The 16,371-nt window shown below is 36.5% G+C and overlaps 4 protein-coding genes across 4 annotated transcripts in view; 1 reads left to right on the forward strand and 3 right to left on the reverse strand.

Moving 5' to 3' along the window:
- LOC110379639 (neuropathy target esterase sws) overlaps nt 1-1,907 on the forward strand; it is a 35,166-nt gene extending 33,259 nt beyond the window's left edge. Inside the window, exon 27 of the mRNA XM_064034895.1 lies at nt 1,256-1,907. Within this exon, the coding sequence (XP_063890965.1) occupies nt 1,256-1,366 (111 nt within the window). The 3' untranslated portion in view covers nt 1,367-1,907. The remainder of the gene's footprint in view (nt 1-1,255) is intronic.
- A 1,489-nt stretch (nt 1,908-3,396) lies between these two features.
- LOC110379651 (uncharacterized) lies at nt 3,397-5,694 on the reverse strand. The gene is made up of 3 exons (XM_064034886.1): nt 5,513-5,694; nt 4,919-5,094; nt 3,397-4,740 (listed from the first exon to the last, which is right to left on the reverse strand). The coding sequence occupies exons 1-3, from the start codon at nt 5,625-5,627 to the stop codon at nt 3,697-3,699; spliced, it is 1,335 nt and encodes a 444-aa protein (XP_063890956.1). The 5' UTR covers nt 5,628-5,694; the 3' UTR covers nt 3,397-3,696.
- Nucleotides 5,695-8,793: 3,099 nt separating this feature from the next.
- On the reverse strand, nt 8,794-10,761 carry LOC110379645 (uncharacterized). The gene is made up of 3 exons (XM_021339399.3): nt 10,604-10,761; nt 10,181-10,377; nt 8,794-9,972 (listed from the first exon to the last, which is right to left on the reverse strand). The coding sequence occupies exons 1-3, from the start codon at nt 10,716-10,718 to the stop codon at nt 8,935-8,937; spliced, it is 1,350 nt and encodes a 449-aa protein (XP_021195074.3). The 5' UTR covers nt 10,719-10,761; the 3' UTR covers nt 8,794-8,934.
- A 234-nt stretch (nt 10,762-10,995) lies between these two features.
- On the reverse strand, nt 10,996-16,059 carry LOC110379644 (golgin subfamily A member 6-like protein 24). Its single transcript, XM_021339398.3, has 12 exons — nt 15,802-16,059; nt 15,351-15,550; nt 14,671-14,850; nt 14,421-14,509; nt 14,210-14,306; nt 13,909-14,089; nt 13,381-13,497; nt 12,863-13,040; nt 12,392-12,536; nt 11,867-12,025; nt 11,545-11,665; nt 10,996-11,219 (listed from the first exon to the last, which is right to left on the reverse strand). The coding sequence occupies exons 1-12, from the start codon at nt 15,905-15,907 to the stop codon at nt 11,104-11,106; spliced, it is 1,689 nt and encodes a 562-aa protein (XP_021195073.2). The 5' UTR covers nt 15,908-16,059; the 3' UTR covers nt 10,996-11,103.
- Between the last annotated feature and the right edge of the window lie 312 nt (nt 16,060-16,371).

A 16,371-nucleotide genomic window follows, 5' to 3' on the forward strand; every position in this document is an offset into this window, starting at 1 on the left:
AATTGCTTGCGGTGTTACTACTTCTTCAAGTAATCATTCTTTAAGAGTTCTGTGTGTATAATAAATGTTATGAAATCTGTATAACATATCATTAAGCGGTTTCTTTTTTGGTCATGGGGTAGCAAGGGGTGAGGAAAATATTGTTTGTTTTGTAACGTTACTAATATCAGTCCATTTAGAATAAAACATTGATAAGTATATCGGGTGTGCCGTTCATAATCACATTAAATGAAATGCGTTAATATACTGGTTGATATATGTCGATTAACACAAAGAAAAAAGAAAAATACTTAAAAATAAAAAAATGCATTTTTCAAACAAAGTAAATAGAATAAAAATGTGCGAAAATTAGAACACCATATAGAAGTCAGTCATTACAAACAGCTGAAATTCTCCCTTGAAAACTGACAGCTGTCAATTGATCAAAACATTCGATACTCCTAACTTTATCTCTGCTTTACACATGATGTTGTAAATTATGAAAACGAAAAATGAGTCCTGTGGCTAAACCACTGAATGGATTATGTTATTTTTTTACAATTCGCTATAGAATATCATGAAGTACATGTGATAGAATTTAATGTGATTATGAATAACACACCCGATATTGACTATTGTGTTTGCGTCGCGGACGGGGAATGGTATAACGAATTCAAAATGTGTTCTGTAATAATGTGACTGTATAGTTCGGTTGATCTAAAAATTATAGAATTGGATGTAATGTCGGTCTATTTGGGTGTTTGTATTGTCTTATGGGGTCAAGCTCTATTTATATAGAAAACATAAAGATACTACATTTGGCGAATTCTCTTCTATTCATTAAATAGAAAATAATAATAATGTTTTTGTATAATGCACTTGAATTATTTATGATATTGATATTTACAGCATGCTTTTGATTATGGAAGTAGGCAGAGTGCTAATTTTCTTGATAATGCACTGAGCTGTCCTTACTTTTCTTGCAATGCTTATGACATTTTTATTGTCACCTTACTTCTAATACATATCAAAGAAAGCAAGATTTTGATCGAAGCCCAACATAATATAAAATCAAAACATCTGAACGCTAAAGTCTTGCTTTTAACGTGTAATTAATTTAGTGGTTATTAACAACATAGTTTATTACTTCAATCCTGCACCCCATTATACATAGTTAGTACCACTTTGTACTTTAACATTCTAACACCTCAACAAACAAAAAGCAATATTAAGACCTATAGACCTAAATTTTAATTTAGTTTTATAATAATTTCAGGAGGGTTTACGCACCCGTCGTGTAGGAGGTTCCCTGTCCCTTTCAGAAGATGAAATAGATTCTGAAGCTGAAGTGTACGACCCTCTGAACAAGCGCGGCGGCGGCAGGTGAGACCCGACGCTGCACGATCTGTGCAAGGCGCTCTACGAGTACTCGCAGTACCTCGACACCACTGACTAGTTATAACCGTAGTGTTTGTGTTATAACGGCCATGTGTTGTGTTATTACGGCTATGTGTTGTGTTATAACGGCTACGTTATGTGTTATAACCGAAGAAGATGTGTTATATGCTATAACTGCGCAGGACGACACATTTCATTATGTTATATCGAGTTTTTAGGACTATTCGTGGATATTAAAGTGGCATTATGGCTATCCTAAATTGTATTTGATAATGTAAATGATAATTGATAGGAGACTTGATATTCTGTTTTTTTTTTATTTGGATAAAAATGCTGTTTTTCAATGTTGTGATATTATAACTAATTAGCAGATGATGATGATTTTGGTATGTGTAAATAATCAAAAGACAATTGCTTTTTAAAAGTTTTGTGTAGTGGGTTGGACTCGTAATTAAATTTTAAATGTGGATGTTTTTTTCCAAATTGGGGGTGTTTATAAGCGGAGAGAATAATCAACCAATAGAATTAAGTTATTCTAATATCACGTCTGCACCTACCCAGTGGTGCCTGAACGGAAAAATTATATTGGTTGTTTGGAATCTCCCCTTTGCTTTGGTCGGGTCTGGTCGTAGAATGGCGGGATGGTTGCAATATATAGTAGGTTTTAGCGGCTAAATTATGAGATTTTCTTATAATAATATTGTCTCGAGATTTTCCTTTAAAAATATTTATAAATTACTATTCCTCCAGTGTATTTCTTTCCATTATTATTTGGAGTAATACTGCATAGTTTAATTTGAAAGAGTTACAGATGGGTGGTGTTAATTATTTCGTTCTTTTTTATTCATATGTACTCATGATATCAATGCAATTAGATATGTAATGTATGTTAGAAGAACAAATATATAATTGAGAATAGTTTTACAATTCCTGATTGAATATTGCGTGTTTAAAACTTTTTTATCATAATATTAAAGTATGCAGAAAAGCGTAACTTTATTTGAAATCTGGCAAGTGGAATTAAACATTAGGAGTATTCTAGGATAATTATTATGTGAATGGTCGTTTTGTATGACTGAACAATATGGTATCCTGTATAAAATATAATATTATAGTTGTTTAATTGGGTAGAAATAACAATAAACCAATTCCAGTATTGATTCAAAAAGTAAAAATAGGGCCTAGGAAAATAAATATAATTCTTTAGTAAAATCAAAACCATATGTCTGTCGATTGATTTTGAAACGTCAAATTTGACAGCTGTCATTTTTATAGACTTGCAATGGTCGCCAAATCACAGACTATAAAATGATAACAGCTTGTGTAGAACATAATTTAGATAAAAATACCTTATTTGTAATTGAGATAAGCATTTTAGAATTGCCTTTACATAATAATACCTACAAAATATATCGTAGATAGATATTCCTCGGATGTATAAACACTGTAAGACTTAAAGTTATTAATAAATTATCTGTGAACTTCCTATTAGTCTACACACTAATATTCGGTAGAAAAAATAATATTCTTCGCTATATTTTGCCTTTTATTGTAAACATGTTTATATACGACGAAACACGAAGGTATCGTTCCATACGATTTTAATAACAACTACATAGACCCAGGAGCTATATTAGCAAATTCTTTGCCAGTTAAAAACCTTTGTCTTTTTTACTATAAATGATGATATCTTTTATTTAATGAAGAACAGTACTGTAATAATTTGTACACTGAATAATATTGTGTGAATGATTTGTGTTATTTCTTATTAATTTTGTATATTAAAATATTTATATTATGTTTGTATAATTCTATTATCAAGTCCCTGTATTTTGTTTCTTTTTATTATACAATCTAAAATATCTAAACAACCTCTAACTTATCGATACTTTATATCGATATGTCGATAGCAGCCTGTATCTTGTAGATAATAATTTATTATTTAGTCTAAACGACTGAATGTAGCTTTAAGTATGCCACGAGGCACAAAATGTGTTTAAATAAAACCAAATGTCTAGCTCAAATATTGTAATTCGTATAATTTATCAAATAAATGCTTAATAATAAAGATCTTTTTCTATTAATTGAGGATCATTAAAAATGTCTACACCCCTACACCTGGGAAATACTTCTCGCAAATTATAATACAAAGTAAAAAATAAGAAAATGAAATAAGTAATTTAAATACGACCCAAAAGTCAGCGAAATACAGATGTCTCCGGATTTTGAGAAATTTTGTAATATTTTATTTCTCTCGGCCTTTCGCTGGCTAAGACTTGAGTCCTATTTTATACAAAACTTATGTATTGTTGAATAATCTTATACTTTATCGCTTTCTTTATACGATTTATATTTCAGTATTCTAAGCAGATGATCCTTCGTCGCCTTGACTCGCATCAAATAATTTGGTACATTAACCATTTCCCCGTGGTCGTTTTGGTCATTTTTGATAGTCTCCACTTTAGGTGTGTACCTGGACCGGTAGTTACGGCCTGTTTCCAGTCCATAATTATCCGTCTCAGTAGTACCATCCCATTGTTCAGGCTTCCTAATCTTTATACCTTTGACTATCTGCTTTTCTAAATTATTTTTCACAAAGTTCCTTATGTCTGGACTGTCACACAAGTTAATCAGGGTTTGCATGGCCCTTATTTGCAGCACGGGGATGTCGTGTGTCACACACAGGACGACCAATAAGGTAGTCAAGTCGTAAACGAACTCTTTGCCTCGCCATTTTGACATCGATGTTACTGATGTGTACTCCATGAGACCAAGAGCGCTGATGATGACTTGTACATCTTCTGACTCTAGGTGCATCAACAGTAAATGTGTCAAGTCATATTTGTCTGCCAGTTTTTGCCCCACGCTATGTTTACACAGTTGCCTCATGCAGTCCATTGCAGCCTCTTTAACTCTATCGTGACGATAATTCATCAGCTTCAGCATGACTTTGAACGCGTGCGCTTTTAGCGGTTTCTCGGGATCCCATTCTGCCAATTTCTTAAGGGTTTCTATGTGTAACAACACGATGCCTTCGTGGTCGTTTTTAATCATTTTAATGAGACTCTCGACTAGTTTGTCGTTTTTTATCATGTCTTCTGCAGAGTATCTGGCAAGGTTTCTTAGACAGAACGCTGCGGCGTATCTGAGTTCTTTTCGTTCACGCATGCACAGGAACGTCAGGCGGTCTATGGCAACCGGTCGAGCTAAGATTCGTTTCCTGCCTTGATAGTAGTTTGTAAGTTGCGAGAGGATTAAACAGACCTTCTCCTTGACGATGGGGTCGGGATCCGTCAGCAAATCTATTAGTTTGTATACGACGTTCAGGTTTATGAGGAACAACGCGTTCTCTGATATTTGAACCTGTTGAGAAAAATCTATTGAGATAAACATTGGTAAAGGAATAATATTTAAGCGGGAGAGACTTATTTTTGCGTCTATAGACCACCCCTTATCATCGCTGTAACGAATGGTAGTCAGCAACTTAATTTATAGTTGGTATGTGTATTATAGAAGTTCGTGAACCAAAACTTCAAATTACCTGATCCTTCAAAGTATGAATCGCCTGCACCTTAATGGCATTATCTTCAGAAGTGATATTCTTGTTTAGGATGCGGAGGCCGAGACGCTCGAACCCCATGCAGCCTCGAGTGATATCAGTACAGGGCGCGTATAGAGATGGCTGCATCGACGCTAATCTTTGAGCTGGTGGGATTTCTGAAGTACGAAAAACAATATGAATGAACTAGATTCCGCCTGAGGTTTCACCCGCGTCGTTACATACCTACTACCAATTTTCATCAAAATTCGTCAAGTAGTTTTTGCGTGAAAGTGTAACAAACAGACTCATACATGCTCACAACTTTCTGCTTGCATTTATATTTATAACATTAATAGGATTTTTGAGGCTACTTTAAACCACGAGCGGTGTCCTAATCTCCCATTTTTCATCACGACAGATTCATTACTGAAGTTCGATTGTGACGTAAAAAAATCTAGTGGTTACGAGCCTTTCCTACGTATGCACTGTAGGGTCAGTGGGTTGTCTTAGGGTCTTAGGGAGTGAAGGAGTTGTATGCAGTCTATTTCAGATTGTTTAGTTAGGAGAAAAGGGAAAGTTGTCTTAATGCCTTACCATCATGAGGATCAAACTGAGTCTTCCTCATAGCGCGGCGAACAGCCTTGTTCACCAGCATTGGGTTGACGCTCGTCTGCAGCTGAAGATACGAGTTCTTATGTGCACAAAACATGATTGATTTCTCGAAAAATACCTACAAAAACCTATGTATAACTTGTAAACAACGAAGAATTAAGTTTGTTGACACCACAGCTTAGCAATGTCAGATTGACAAATAACAAAAATGTGTTAAAAATTTATGATTTGACGGAAAAGTATTTGAGGTTTGTGTTAGGTATTTATTGTTTACGCCTTGACTACATAGCGGGAATTTTAGTAACACCGTTGCTTTTTGTTTCGGGTTTTACATCTACGGGTACCTATTGTAATTAACGATATTGTACCTATTACAGCTCATCATCCTCATCATCATCATCATCATCTCAGCCATAGGACGTCCACTGCTGAACATAGGCCTCCCCCTTAGATCTCCACAGATACCTGTTGGAAGCGACCTGCATCCAGCTTCTTCTTCTTCTTCTACAGTTAAAGTTCTCAATATTGCATATTGAGGCAATTAGGTACTATTATAATAAATCACCTAATATTTTGTAATTAAATTCATGCAAGCAAACTACTCCCAGTTTAAATAAATAAACACAAAAGGATACATAACTAATTAAAACTTTATTCAGTACAATTAAACACGATTATATCACTGATCAAACTGAAAAAAAAAAACATTCGGAGCTCCCTCGAAACACAACACAGCAAAACTTAGCAATATTGCCACTCATCAGCATGGCAATACCACAAACTACAATATAATATTTAATGGCCTACAATATAAAATTTACTTATATGGCCGTCTATCAATAGCATCCAACAGTCGTTGCTTTGCATCCCTAACTCGTTGCAAGAAGCTGTGTGCATTGACAACGTGAGCATTGTCACCTTCATCGTTCCTTACCGTCTCCACATCCTCGATACACATAGTTCTGTAGTTGTGACCAGTCTCCAGCCCAAAAGTTGTAGTGGTCGTGGTACCGTCCCATTGTTCATGCGTCTTCACCGGTATGCCGCTTATTTTGTCTCTCCATATACTTCCTATGTGATGATGCAGGTCAGGGCTCTCACACAAGTTGATGAGCACTTGCAATGATCGTAACTGCAACGATGGCAAATTACTGGACACGGCCAAATCTACCAAACGCTTGACCAAGTCCCACTGTAGCTCTTTCGATCGCCATTTCGACATGTTTGTTATAGTTACGTAGTTCAGTAATCCGACAGCGCATATTATTACCTCTACATTAGAAGCTAACAGAAGAACTTTTATAGCTTTTATAATGTCGTACTGGTCGGCTAAGGCTTTGCCCACGGGGTGTTTGCAGAGTTGCGTCATGCAATCCATTGCAGCGGTCACGATTCTCGGCTCGTGTACTTTCATAAAATTTCGCATCACTTGAAATGCGTTAGCTCTCAGGGGTCTCTCTTGGTCATACTCCGCTAAGTTTTTGAGCGCATTCAAATAAAATACGACGATCGTCATATGGTCATTTAGCATTACCTTTAAAAGAACTTCCACGACTCTTTCATTCTTTAAGATCACTTCACAAGCGTATTCACCCCTTGTCAGAGTTTTGAGCAAGAACGCAGCAGCGTATCGTATTTCTTTGCAATCTTCTAAAAATATGTCTACAATGCGATCGATGATTATTGGTCTCGACAATATCTGTTTCTTGCCCTGGTAGTAATTAGCAAGTCGAGTTAGGATAAGGATCACCTTCTCCCGCAGCGTGGCGTCACTATGCTCTATCAATTTAATAAGTCTATAGACGACGTTTAAACTGATGAGAAACAATGCACTCTCCGATATATAAACCTAAAAGAAAAAAACTCGTTTAGCCATGGCAGTATTTAAGCAAACATTAAAGATGCCACGTTAAGTGTTAAAACATTGTATTTAACTGAAGAAAAAGTATTTGAAATCACCTGATCATAAATACTGTTAACAGCTTGCAATTGTATCAATGGATCATCCGAGTTGAGTTCTCGGTTGAGAATGCGTAGTCCTCGGCGTCCGAAACCGATTTTCGCTCTGGTTATGTCAACCCAGGGCGCGTACAGAGATGGTTGCGAAGAGGACAGCCTTTGCGCTGCTGGCTTTTCTATGGTTAGAAATGGAGAATTAGGACAATGTTACAAGTACTGAAGTGCTAAAAATTTGATTACTTCGGATAAAACGATTCATAAATTACGAGGTAGTACTTTTTTAACCCCCGACGCAAAAACGACGGGGTGTTATATGTTTGTTGTGTCTGTTACTAAAACGGCGAGATTCCACCGCTGTGCGGTCTTATTTGTCTCCTGAACAATTTTGTTAGAATCTAGCCAATTAGGCCTACACTGCAATATACATAGTTACTTCATGCCATCTCAACAATATTGAGTTTTGTGTACAGTGGCTTGTTCCTACAAGAATCTTCTAGCGTGACTATCACCATTACGCGATAAAAAAAGAACTTTGAACTTAACCTTACCATCATGAGGGTCAATTTGGGTCTTTCTCATGGCTCGCCGAACAGCCTTGTTGATGAGCCTCGGTTCCATAGCACATTCTAGCTGGAGATACGAGTTCTTATGGGGGCAGAACATTATGAGGCCTTAAAAATTAGTCTCTAAAACTTAACATAAATTACATATAATTAAACTTAGTAAATATACGTCGATTAATCTAAAAAAAACTAGAGTAAATTATTTGCTACACCGACTCTTCGCTCATCAATTAATAGGAATTATTTGATGTTTCAAAACCGATGTCAGATTAAATTGTCGAATATTTTTTGTTTTCGTAAAGTTTTGTCTATTGGTGCCTCAGATTGGTACCCATTTGTGAGTGCTCAAAGAAGTTTCCAACCTTCTAAATAATTACCATCCTGATAGATGGTGGTGTTTGTAATTTTTTAGTGTTTGTTGATGAATTAAGAAATGATCTGAAATTTACAATGGGTTGGGTTCCAATTGCACTTGGAGAGGCCTATGTCCAGCAGTGGACTGCGATAGGCTGATGATGATGATGATGATGATGGGTTCCAATTAAAAAAATACGATAGGACCTTTTATCTGGCTGCAGGAAGTAGTCCACTATGAACGTGGGAAATTCCTGCTAAGTTTATTGATAAGAATATATTTACATCTTGCTTGCATCACTTGCACAAAATAATTGTTTTACATTGCAGTGAACTTTTTCAACCCATTATTTCTCAAAATTAAACACATACCTAAATGTTTGCACAATATTGTTTTAATTCGATTAGCAAACATGCAAGTATATTAATATTTACATCATTTTAAAAATAATTACGATAGTCAACTTGGTTTAAAATGCTTTATAGAAAATCATTTTTGTGTTTGTTCTTCAAAACAACGACTGTTTTTCATTCTTTATAGTTCGTATTATTGATAGCTTCTAGCAGTCTCTTTTTAGCGTCAGCGATGCGTTTCGCATAGCTTTGAGTATCAAATGCTTGAACACGATCTCCGAAATCTGCTTTGATCGTATCTTCGTCCTCTATGCACATCGTCTCGTAGTTATACCCAGTCTTCGTAGTAAAAGTTGTATTTATGGAAGTGCCGTCCCAGTTCTCAAAAGGTCTAATTTTCACTTGCGATGCAATAGCTTGTTCCCAATTATTCTTCAGCTCAAACCTGATGTCAGAACAGGAGCTGAGGTTTATCATGACTTGTAATGATCGAAGCTGCAGTATTGGTACGGTATGCGACGCTGTTAACGCCACTAAACGTTTGATCAAGTCATACCCGAATTGTTTTGCTCTCCACTTCGACTGGGTTGTCACTGTTGTGTACTGCATCAAACCGACAGCGCTTACGATCACTTCTATTTCTGGCGACATCAGGTAATGTAACAAAGTACAGTTCAAGTCATGTTTGTCAGCGAGTTGCTTGCCCACGCTGTGTTTGCACATTTGTGTCATACAGTCCAAAGCAGCATGTACAACCCTGTACTGGTGGTATACAAGCAACTTCTTCATTACTAAAAACGCATTTGCTTTCAACGGTCCCACGGGGTCCCATTCCGACAAGTTCTTGAGCGAATTCAAGTGATACAGTACAATCTCCATGTAATCGTGTTTGATCATTTTTAGAAGGCTTACGATTATTTTATCATTCTTGTTGATTACTTCGCAAGCGCATCTATCTCTAGTTAGCGTCTTGAGGCAGAGCGCGGCAGCGTATCGTACTTCTTTACGGTCTTGCATAAACATTTGGATGAGGTGGTCGACGACGATAGGTCGGCTCATGATGCGTTTTCTGCCCTGATACATGGTAGCAAACTTGGTAAGAATGAAGGCTACTTTCTCCCTGATGATGGGCTCCATATCCTGCATGAGATCGATGAGTCTGTATATGACGTGTAGATCAATGAGGTGTAGGGCGCAGTCCATTCCAGCGACCTGTATCATGAAAACAGAGATTTAAACGACACTACACAAGAATATAAAACTTTATTTACCATTTCTCTGGTTCATCATGCTTCATGGTTCTCAAATACAAACTATCGGTTAAATGATTTTTTATCGAGATTGGTGGAGGTCAGTTTAAAACTTTGCTGACTGAATGTTGGACAGGGGCCTTATGGAAATAAGGAAATAATATTCTCACCAGATTACCAATAGTATGCACAGCTCTAATTTTTGTTAATTTGTCCGGAGAATTGAGCTCCCTGACTACAATTTTAAGTCCATTACGGCCTAAGCCCAGGCGAGCTTCTGTGACGTCGACAAAAGGCATAGACAACGACGGTTGTGATGAATCCTGTCTTGAAGATGATATAGAAGTCGTCAATAAATTATATTTATCTGAAAGGAAAATTATCATGAAATGTAAGTTTGCTTAGTTGCTTGTAGCACTTTTCGAGAGATTGAGATTGTTGCGGTGACGGGTGTCGACCGTATTGACCTGGGGACGATTGTAACTTGCACTTCACTCAGGGGCAAGGTGACAACAGGGAAATCGGTGCTTTCCCTGTTGAACATCGTAAAGTTTCAAAACTTTTTCAGCTATCCTATATCCATGAAGTCTTACCATCACGAGGTTCATTCACCTTCCTACGCATAGCTTTTCTCACTGCCTTGTTTATCACCCGTGGCTCTATAGGACATACTAGTTGGAGATACGCATTCTGTTCGGGACAAAACATGATTAATACTGGTAAAACTATACTAAAATTATAAGTTAATAAACTATGAAAACTTTTGTATGGACGAATATAAATAAATCTGATATTTTTGTCAGTTTTCAATGACGTTTGTCAATGACTCAGGAGCAGTTTAGTGTCTATGTGTTTGAAATTATATGAAAAGGTTTGATAATCATGAGACCCTCATACTCTTTGGTACCAAAGATTGGCTCATGATTGAAGACCATAAGAAAAGTGGATCAGGATTAGAGAAAAAAACTAGAAAAGTGTGGTACATAATAATGTAATAGAAAACTTAAACATTACAAAGAAGTAGGCATACAGAAAACGTGTACAAAATTGATGCATTAGAACTAGTTGTAGGTACAGAAAAGAATTTAAAGCTTTATTTTCTCGGGTAAGGCACTCTGAACCCTTTCCTTCTGCATTTAGTGTCCACAATCAACTGAGCTTGCCTCTTGAGGTAGCAGCGTGAAGGTATGTCTTCTTCATCTTCAGAAGCTGAAATTACACAAGTACACGTGTTAGTTGAGGGGAATGGTTCATAGGGATAGTACAACGGTCTTGTCTGAAATCTTGGGCACAATACGAGAAACAACATTATTCGATTTTCTTTGAACTTATTGTTGTTTTGTTTTATTCAATAGGACACTTTAAATATTGACGTCTGACGATTCAAGACTTTTGCAAGATTTTTATAAAAAGCCACACTAGTTTCAAAAAGTCCTTTGGAGTTCGGATAATAGAATTTTCGTAAATAACGTAGGGAACATACTCATGGGAAGACTAGGGATGACTGCACAAAGGATACACTAGTGATACGTACTTTGAGCTTTAACAGGTTCCTTCTGTAACAATTCTTTGTATGTAGGTATGTTCTTCTCTGACTCCTTAGGTGTGCTTTGACTTCCACTCATACCAGCCACTGAAGCTGCTGCACTGGCAGGCTGTAAGATTATAATTGTAGATAAATTTTAGCAAATTGGAACACTTTTATAATATTTAACATTTTATAGCATCAAATTAAGACCAGATTATAAATTGTACTATCGAGGATATGCGATTGGCACTAGTCGGTTTGCCGGTAAAGCGAAAAGACTGTCTAACCCAAAAACAAATTCTATCCAAGCTTTAGACCAGTAACTTACCGTGGAAGGCACCATAATAATAGTAGTATCCTTCTGCTTTTCCTTAATTTCCTCAGCTCTGGTACGCGCTTTCTCATATCGCGTCGTGAGCACCGTCATGATCTCTTGTACGTCTCTCGCTTCGGCTGTCCATTCTGGCATGCTGGGCTCTGGGATTATCTAAAATAATATGTGGGAGTTTAATGCTTGAATTTATTTTTATTTATTAAAATACAGAGTAGACTTAAGAACTAATATAACATGAATGATATAAGACAAGTGCACATGAATATGAAGTGAAAAGAATGTCTGTTTAATCAACACAAAAACAATAAATTTGAAGAATCCTTTGCTAGGATCGATAAAAGTGTTCTGAAGATTGGAGTGCCATACGGCAAACCCTAATAATCTTTTGTAGATCACAGTAAAATATTTGAACTCCAATGTTATCATATGTCTTGATATTTGATGGCACTTTGAACTTGAAACAAAGAAACTTCGTACTTTATACTTCCACATCTTTATACAAAGTTGCAAATTACTTACATCTAACAGCTTGCACAGCTCATACAGTAATCTCTTGATCTCCAATAGTAGAGTCTCCAGCTCATCCATGCTCTTCTCCAACTCTTCGTAGATCGCGTTCTCCTCTGCTATTTCTTCTTTCAATGCTGTTATTTGGTCTTGTGCCCTAGATGATAAAATTAAAATTGTTATGAACCGGTGACAGGGCTTTGTACATGTTTAGATTAACCTTGACTTTTTCGTACGAATAGAATTGCAAAATTCTTTCAGTTGTGTTTGTCAATAAAACTTGTGTAGTGATCTTAATTTTGGTTATTGTGATGTGATGAATTATTTTTGTTTAAATCCTAAGCCTCAATTAGAATTCTGTACAAGACTGTACATGACTATCTACCCATATAAAATTATTTAAACAATGTGTGTCGCTTATGTAAATAATTTGGGAGAGCGAAAATAATAAACGTTAGTAACTGACAGATACAAAGTACTAACTCATCTTTATCTTTGACAGAAGCAAACTTAAAGGCTTCAAGTTCAGCCATCATGGTGGCCTGCGTTTGTTCCAATTCTAGTTTCTCTTCCTCTGTAGTCTGCTGCAAGTAGCTTAGACGCTGGGACGTGTCCCGTTGGGCTTTGAACCTGTCGAAGACTTCTTCAGCATCTGTCACCCCTGGAATTGATTTGATGGTGTTATCTTGTATTGTACATGTTTATTTCAATATCATATGCATTTTAGTTTTGGAAAGTCCATTGCTGAAAATGATACGGTCTTCCAAATAAATTACGTTTAATTTTAACCATGACTGTGCGGTTGCAGGTGTAGCCGCTATGACCAAGGGTACTCCTAGTTTTAATCGAGGATCGCCGAAGAACACCCAGCTGGCTAAATTTAAGTGTAGACGCACTTCGGGCTTTAACCGTAATATATACGTACATACATATACATGACAGTTTGAAGAACATCTCAAACCCAAGCTATGAAGCCTTTATTGTGTATTTATCCTGCATACCCGTCAGTTTCATCAGCCTTTGGAATATGTCTTCCATTTGTTGAGAAGCCGATACTTCCTCAGGAACTGCCTCGCCCTCCGTAGATCTTGTGGACTCTTGACGTACCACGACCCGAGCTGCAGATGATATGTAATAGTAACAACTTAATCTTTCGTCATTATTATATAGGGCATCCAATATACTATTTTATGTGTTCTTACGCTTTTCAATGGACTCATCTTTATTACCAAAGCTAAAATCGCTAAGGGTCAAAGTACTCGTTCCTTGTATAATTTTCCGTTTTTGTTCCACGCATGAATAATTATATGTTGCTATTAATAATTGGTTTAACAATTTAGGTAATGATAGTATCGTACATATTTATTTAAATTACTACATTTATATAATGGGCATCCGTTTTCTTGGTGGTCTATTTTTTAATGGTCCATATGTAATTGAGACATCACTTTTGTAATGTCGGGAAGATGAGTACCAATACCACTGACTGTCTATAAGTATTTTAAATCAAGCGTTATGTTATACATTACCTTGTGGAGGAAACACTCTCTTCTCCAGTTTTTCCAACTCCCTCTTCCTCTCAGCGAACCTTTGAGCGAAGTAAGCTCGTTCAGAGGCTCTTGAATGTTCTGCATCATGGGCGCGCGCTGCCTCAGCTGCAGTCGCTGCAGTGGCCCGAACACGCATCTCTGCTGCCTCCTCACGGATACGCTGCAATATTGAGCAGTATTTGAGTATCAGTAAGGTCGATTTTACTTTGCAGGTTAGAAAACTAGCAACGTTATATATCGTCATTGTCGAAGGTTTGTTACATGGATATTGAAAAAATACCTCTAACTTCATGATTTCTTCCTTCTGTTTCTTCAGAAGATCTTCAATCCGGGATAGTGAGCTTTCGAATTTGACTGAGTCATCCAAAAGTGCTTGCCTGTGACAAATTACTATTTGGTTAGATAGTGAGTCACTGAATTAATTGTATTGAATAACAAGTAGGTTTGCAATAACACAGTTAAAATACTTTTGGGTATGAATGGCGACCTACCTGATAGAAATGTATTTCTTCTTTACCAGTTCTGCTTCTGTCCATTGGATAAGCACCTTATGTATCTCATTTTCTAAGTGCGAGACATTCTGCATGAAAAACAGATATCGTTTTATTTCGTAGAATCTTGTAAGAATAATAATGTCTTCAATATAATTGATTACTTATTGCACGATTTTTTCTGTCATGCAAAACTTAGCCGTACCGATGTTCTTATCCTTCCTTACCTTATATATCGGATAATACTTACCTTCCTCGCCCTGCTATTGTTTTTTGACTTCACCAATATCCCTTTATTGTTCTCGATCAGCAGATATTCGTACTCCTTTTCCAATTCTGCAAGTTTCTTCTTCTTACTTCTTTTCTCGTATTTCAGTAGGTCCAGTATTTTTCTCTGTTCTGTCACTTTAAGATCTAGGTTGTGTATTATCTATATGAAATGAGAATTAATCATTTTTTGTGCATGATTCTACTTTACAATGTTGCATGCACTTGCATACAGGAAAATTATTCCAATTACTGATATATTGTGCGCTTAGTTTTGCGTTAAGATTATAAGGTGAAATGCGTACATGGGGTTATAAGGTCATCATTCTAAGCTAAGCCACAAATTGATGACAACAAACATACACTTTGTGAGTCACTATAATAGTGGGAAATCCCATCTTGTGGGCTTTGTTATTATCATTGTATGAATGCCCAGGTTTTCCATGATAACCTATTGAAAGAGTGAAGGGTTCTTAGCTATTAAAATAAAGCATATGGGAAAGACTATGTATCTTCAGCAAACGTTAACCTACTGTTCTCACTGTAACTGCACTGGTTTAGATATCGTCACTGACCATATTGACCTTAATGTTTAAATTCGCATTTAAATTGCGTAATCCCATCACTCCCTTCAACGACGAATTATTAAAATGTGTCATCTACCTTATCAGCGCTCTTGTCTCCCATAGGACAGACTTCATTGAGGTACTTCTTGATCTGCACCTCTTCTTCTCCAATCACTGCCCTAGCTTGCGCAAGCTCTGTAAGCCTTAGTTTAATTTCTTTCTTCAAAGTATCTATAAGGTCATTATTTTGTTGCTTTTCAGCTTCGTTTTCTTCGTAGTTTGATTTTCTTTGGCCCTCTGCAAATAAGCAGGTTTGCTAATGTTTGCTTATATTATGAAATGTCTGAACCGATTAGTATAAAAGTCCTTATGGAGATAGATGTGATCCTGTATACTGACAGTGGCTATTTTCAAGATGCACGGGGTAGCTTTTTTAGTATCTTCAGGTGAATAAAAGAGTGGGTCTCTGCTGTAATATATGTACTTAGAAGCTACCGAAACAAGTATTTGATGTTATTTAATACAAATCTTTGTTCATATGTACGCACCTGACAGCTGTATTTTCTTTTTGATCTCAAATATTTTAGTGTTGATAGTAGTCAGCCGATCCTCTGTTTCTATTTCGAAGGGATGTTTTTGATAACACATCGCCATTGTTATAGTATTGTCGCTGTTTTTAATAATAAGATGATACGAGCCACCCTTTGGCTAGGTTCACAGTAACACTCGCAACGGCGTATTGATCAAACAATAGTCTACTTGTGGAAATGCTTAGCCATTCGTATTTTTTTTTATTCAGACAGTATATCAAATACTTAATGTTTCGTGTTTCTAAAAGTAAGTAACCGTTTTTAATTATAAATTATTGTTTTTTTTACCATCAACCCCTTTTATAAAATAACATAAAGCGCCATCTGTGTTGTGGCGCATGAACGACAAAGTTCAAAAGCTCTTGATTGGCTGCGCGCACACAGCGCTGCTGAATCGCTTGATTTCTCCATTGAATCAACATTCCTCCGCGTACGTTTGAGTGTGTGCGTAATTCAGTTCTCACGGTGTTTTAGCCAAATATTCTACAATTCATGACTTAAATCAGTTGTGTGCTGTTTTCAAATGAT

The sequence above is a fragment of the Helicoverpa armigera genome, chromosome 5 (assembly GCF_030705265.1).
Source record: "Helicoverpa armigera isolate CAAS_96S chromosome 5, ASM3070526v1, whole genome shotgun sequence".
In the NCBI taxonomy this organism is placed as follows: Eukaryota; Metazoa; Arthropoda; class Insecta; order Lepidoptera; family Noctuidae; genus Helicoverpa; species Helicoverpa armigera.

Excerpts from the sequence above, each read along its gene's own strand:
- LOC110379644 (XM_021339398.3), bottom strand. The coding sequence starts at position 15,907 with ATGGCGATGTGTTATCAAAAACATCCCTTCGAAATAGAAACAGAGGAT. Across the intron at positions 14,090-14,209 it reads AAGAAATCATGAAGTTAGAG|CGTATCCGTGAGGAGGCAGC; the intron begins GTATTTTTTCAA and ends TCAATATTGCAG. Across the intron at positions 12,026-12,391 it reads AGCTGTGCAAGCTGTTAGAT|ATAATCCCAGAGCCCAGCAT; the intron begins GTAAGTAATTTG and ends ATATTATTTTAG.
- LOC110379651 (XM_064034886.1), bottom strand. The coding sequence starts at position 5,627 with ATGTTTTGTGCACATAAGAACTCGTATCTTCAGCTGCAGACGAGCGTC. Across the intron at positions 5,095-5,512 it reads TCAGTTTGATCCTCATGATG|AAATCCCACCAGCTCAAAGA; the intron begins GTAAGGCATTAA and ends TTCGTACTTCAG. Across the intron at positions 4,741-4,918 it reads TTCATACTTTGAAGGATCAG|GTTCAAATATCAGAGAACGC; the intron begins GTAATTTGAAGT and ends TTTTCTCAACAG.
- LOC110379645 (XM_021339399.3), bottom strand. The coding sequence starts at position 10,718 with ATGTTTTGTCCCGAACAGAATGCGTATCTCCAACTAGTATGTCCTATA. Across the intron at positions 10,378-10,603 it reads GGTGAATGAACCTCGTGATG|ATAAATATAATTTATTGACG; the intron begins GTAAGACTTCAT and ends TTTTCCTTTCAG. Across the intron at positions 9,973-10,180 it reads TGCATACTATTGGTAATCTG|GTCGCTGGAATGGACTGCGC; the intron begins GTGAGAATATTA and ends TTCATGATACAG.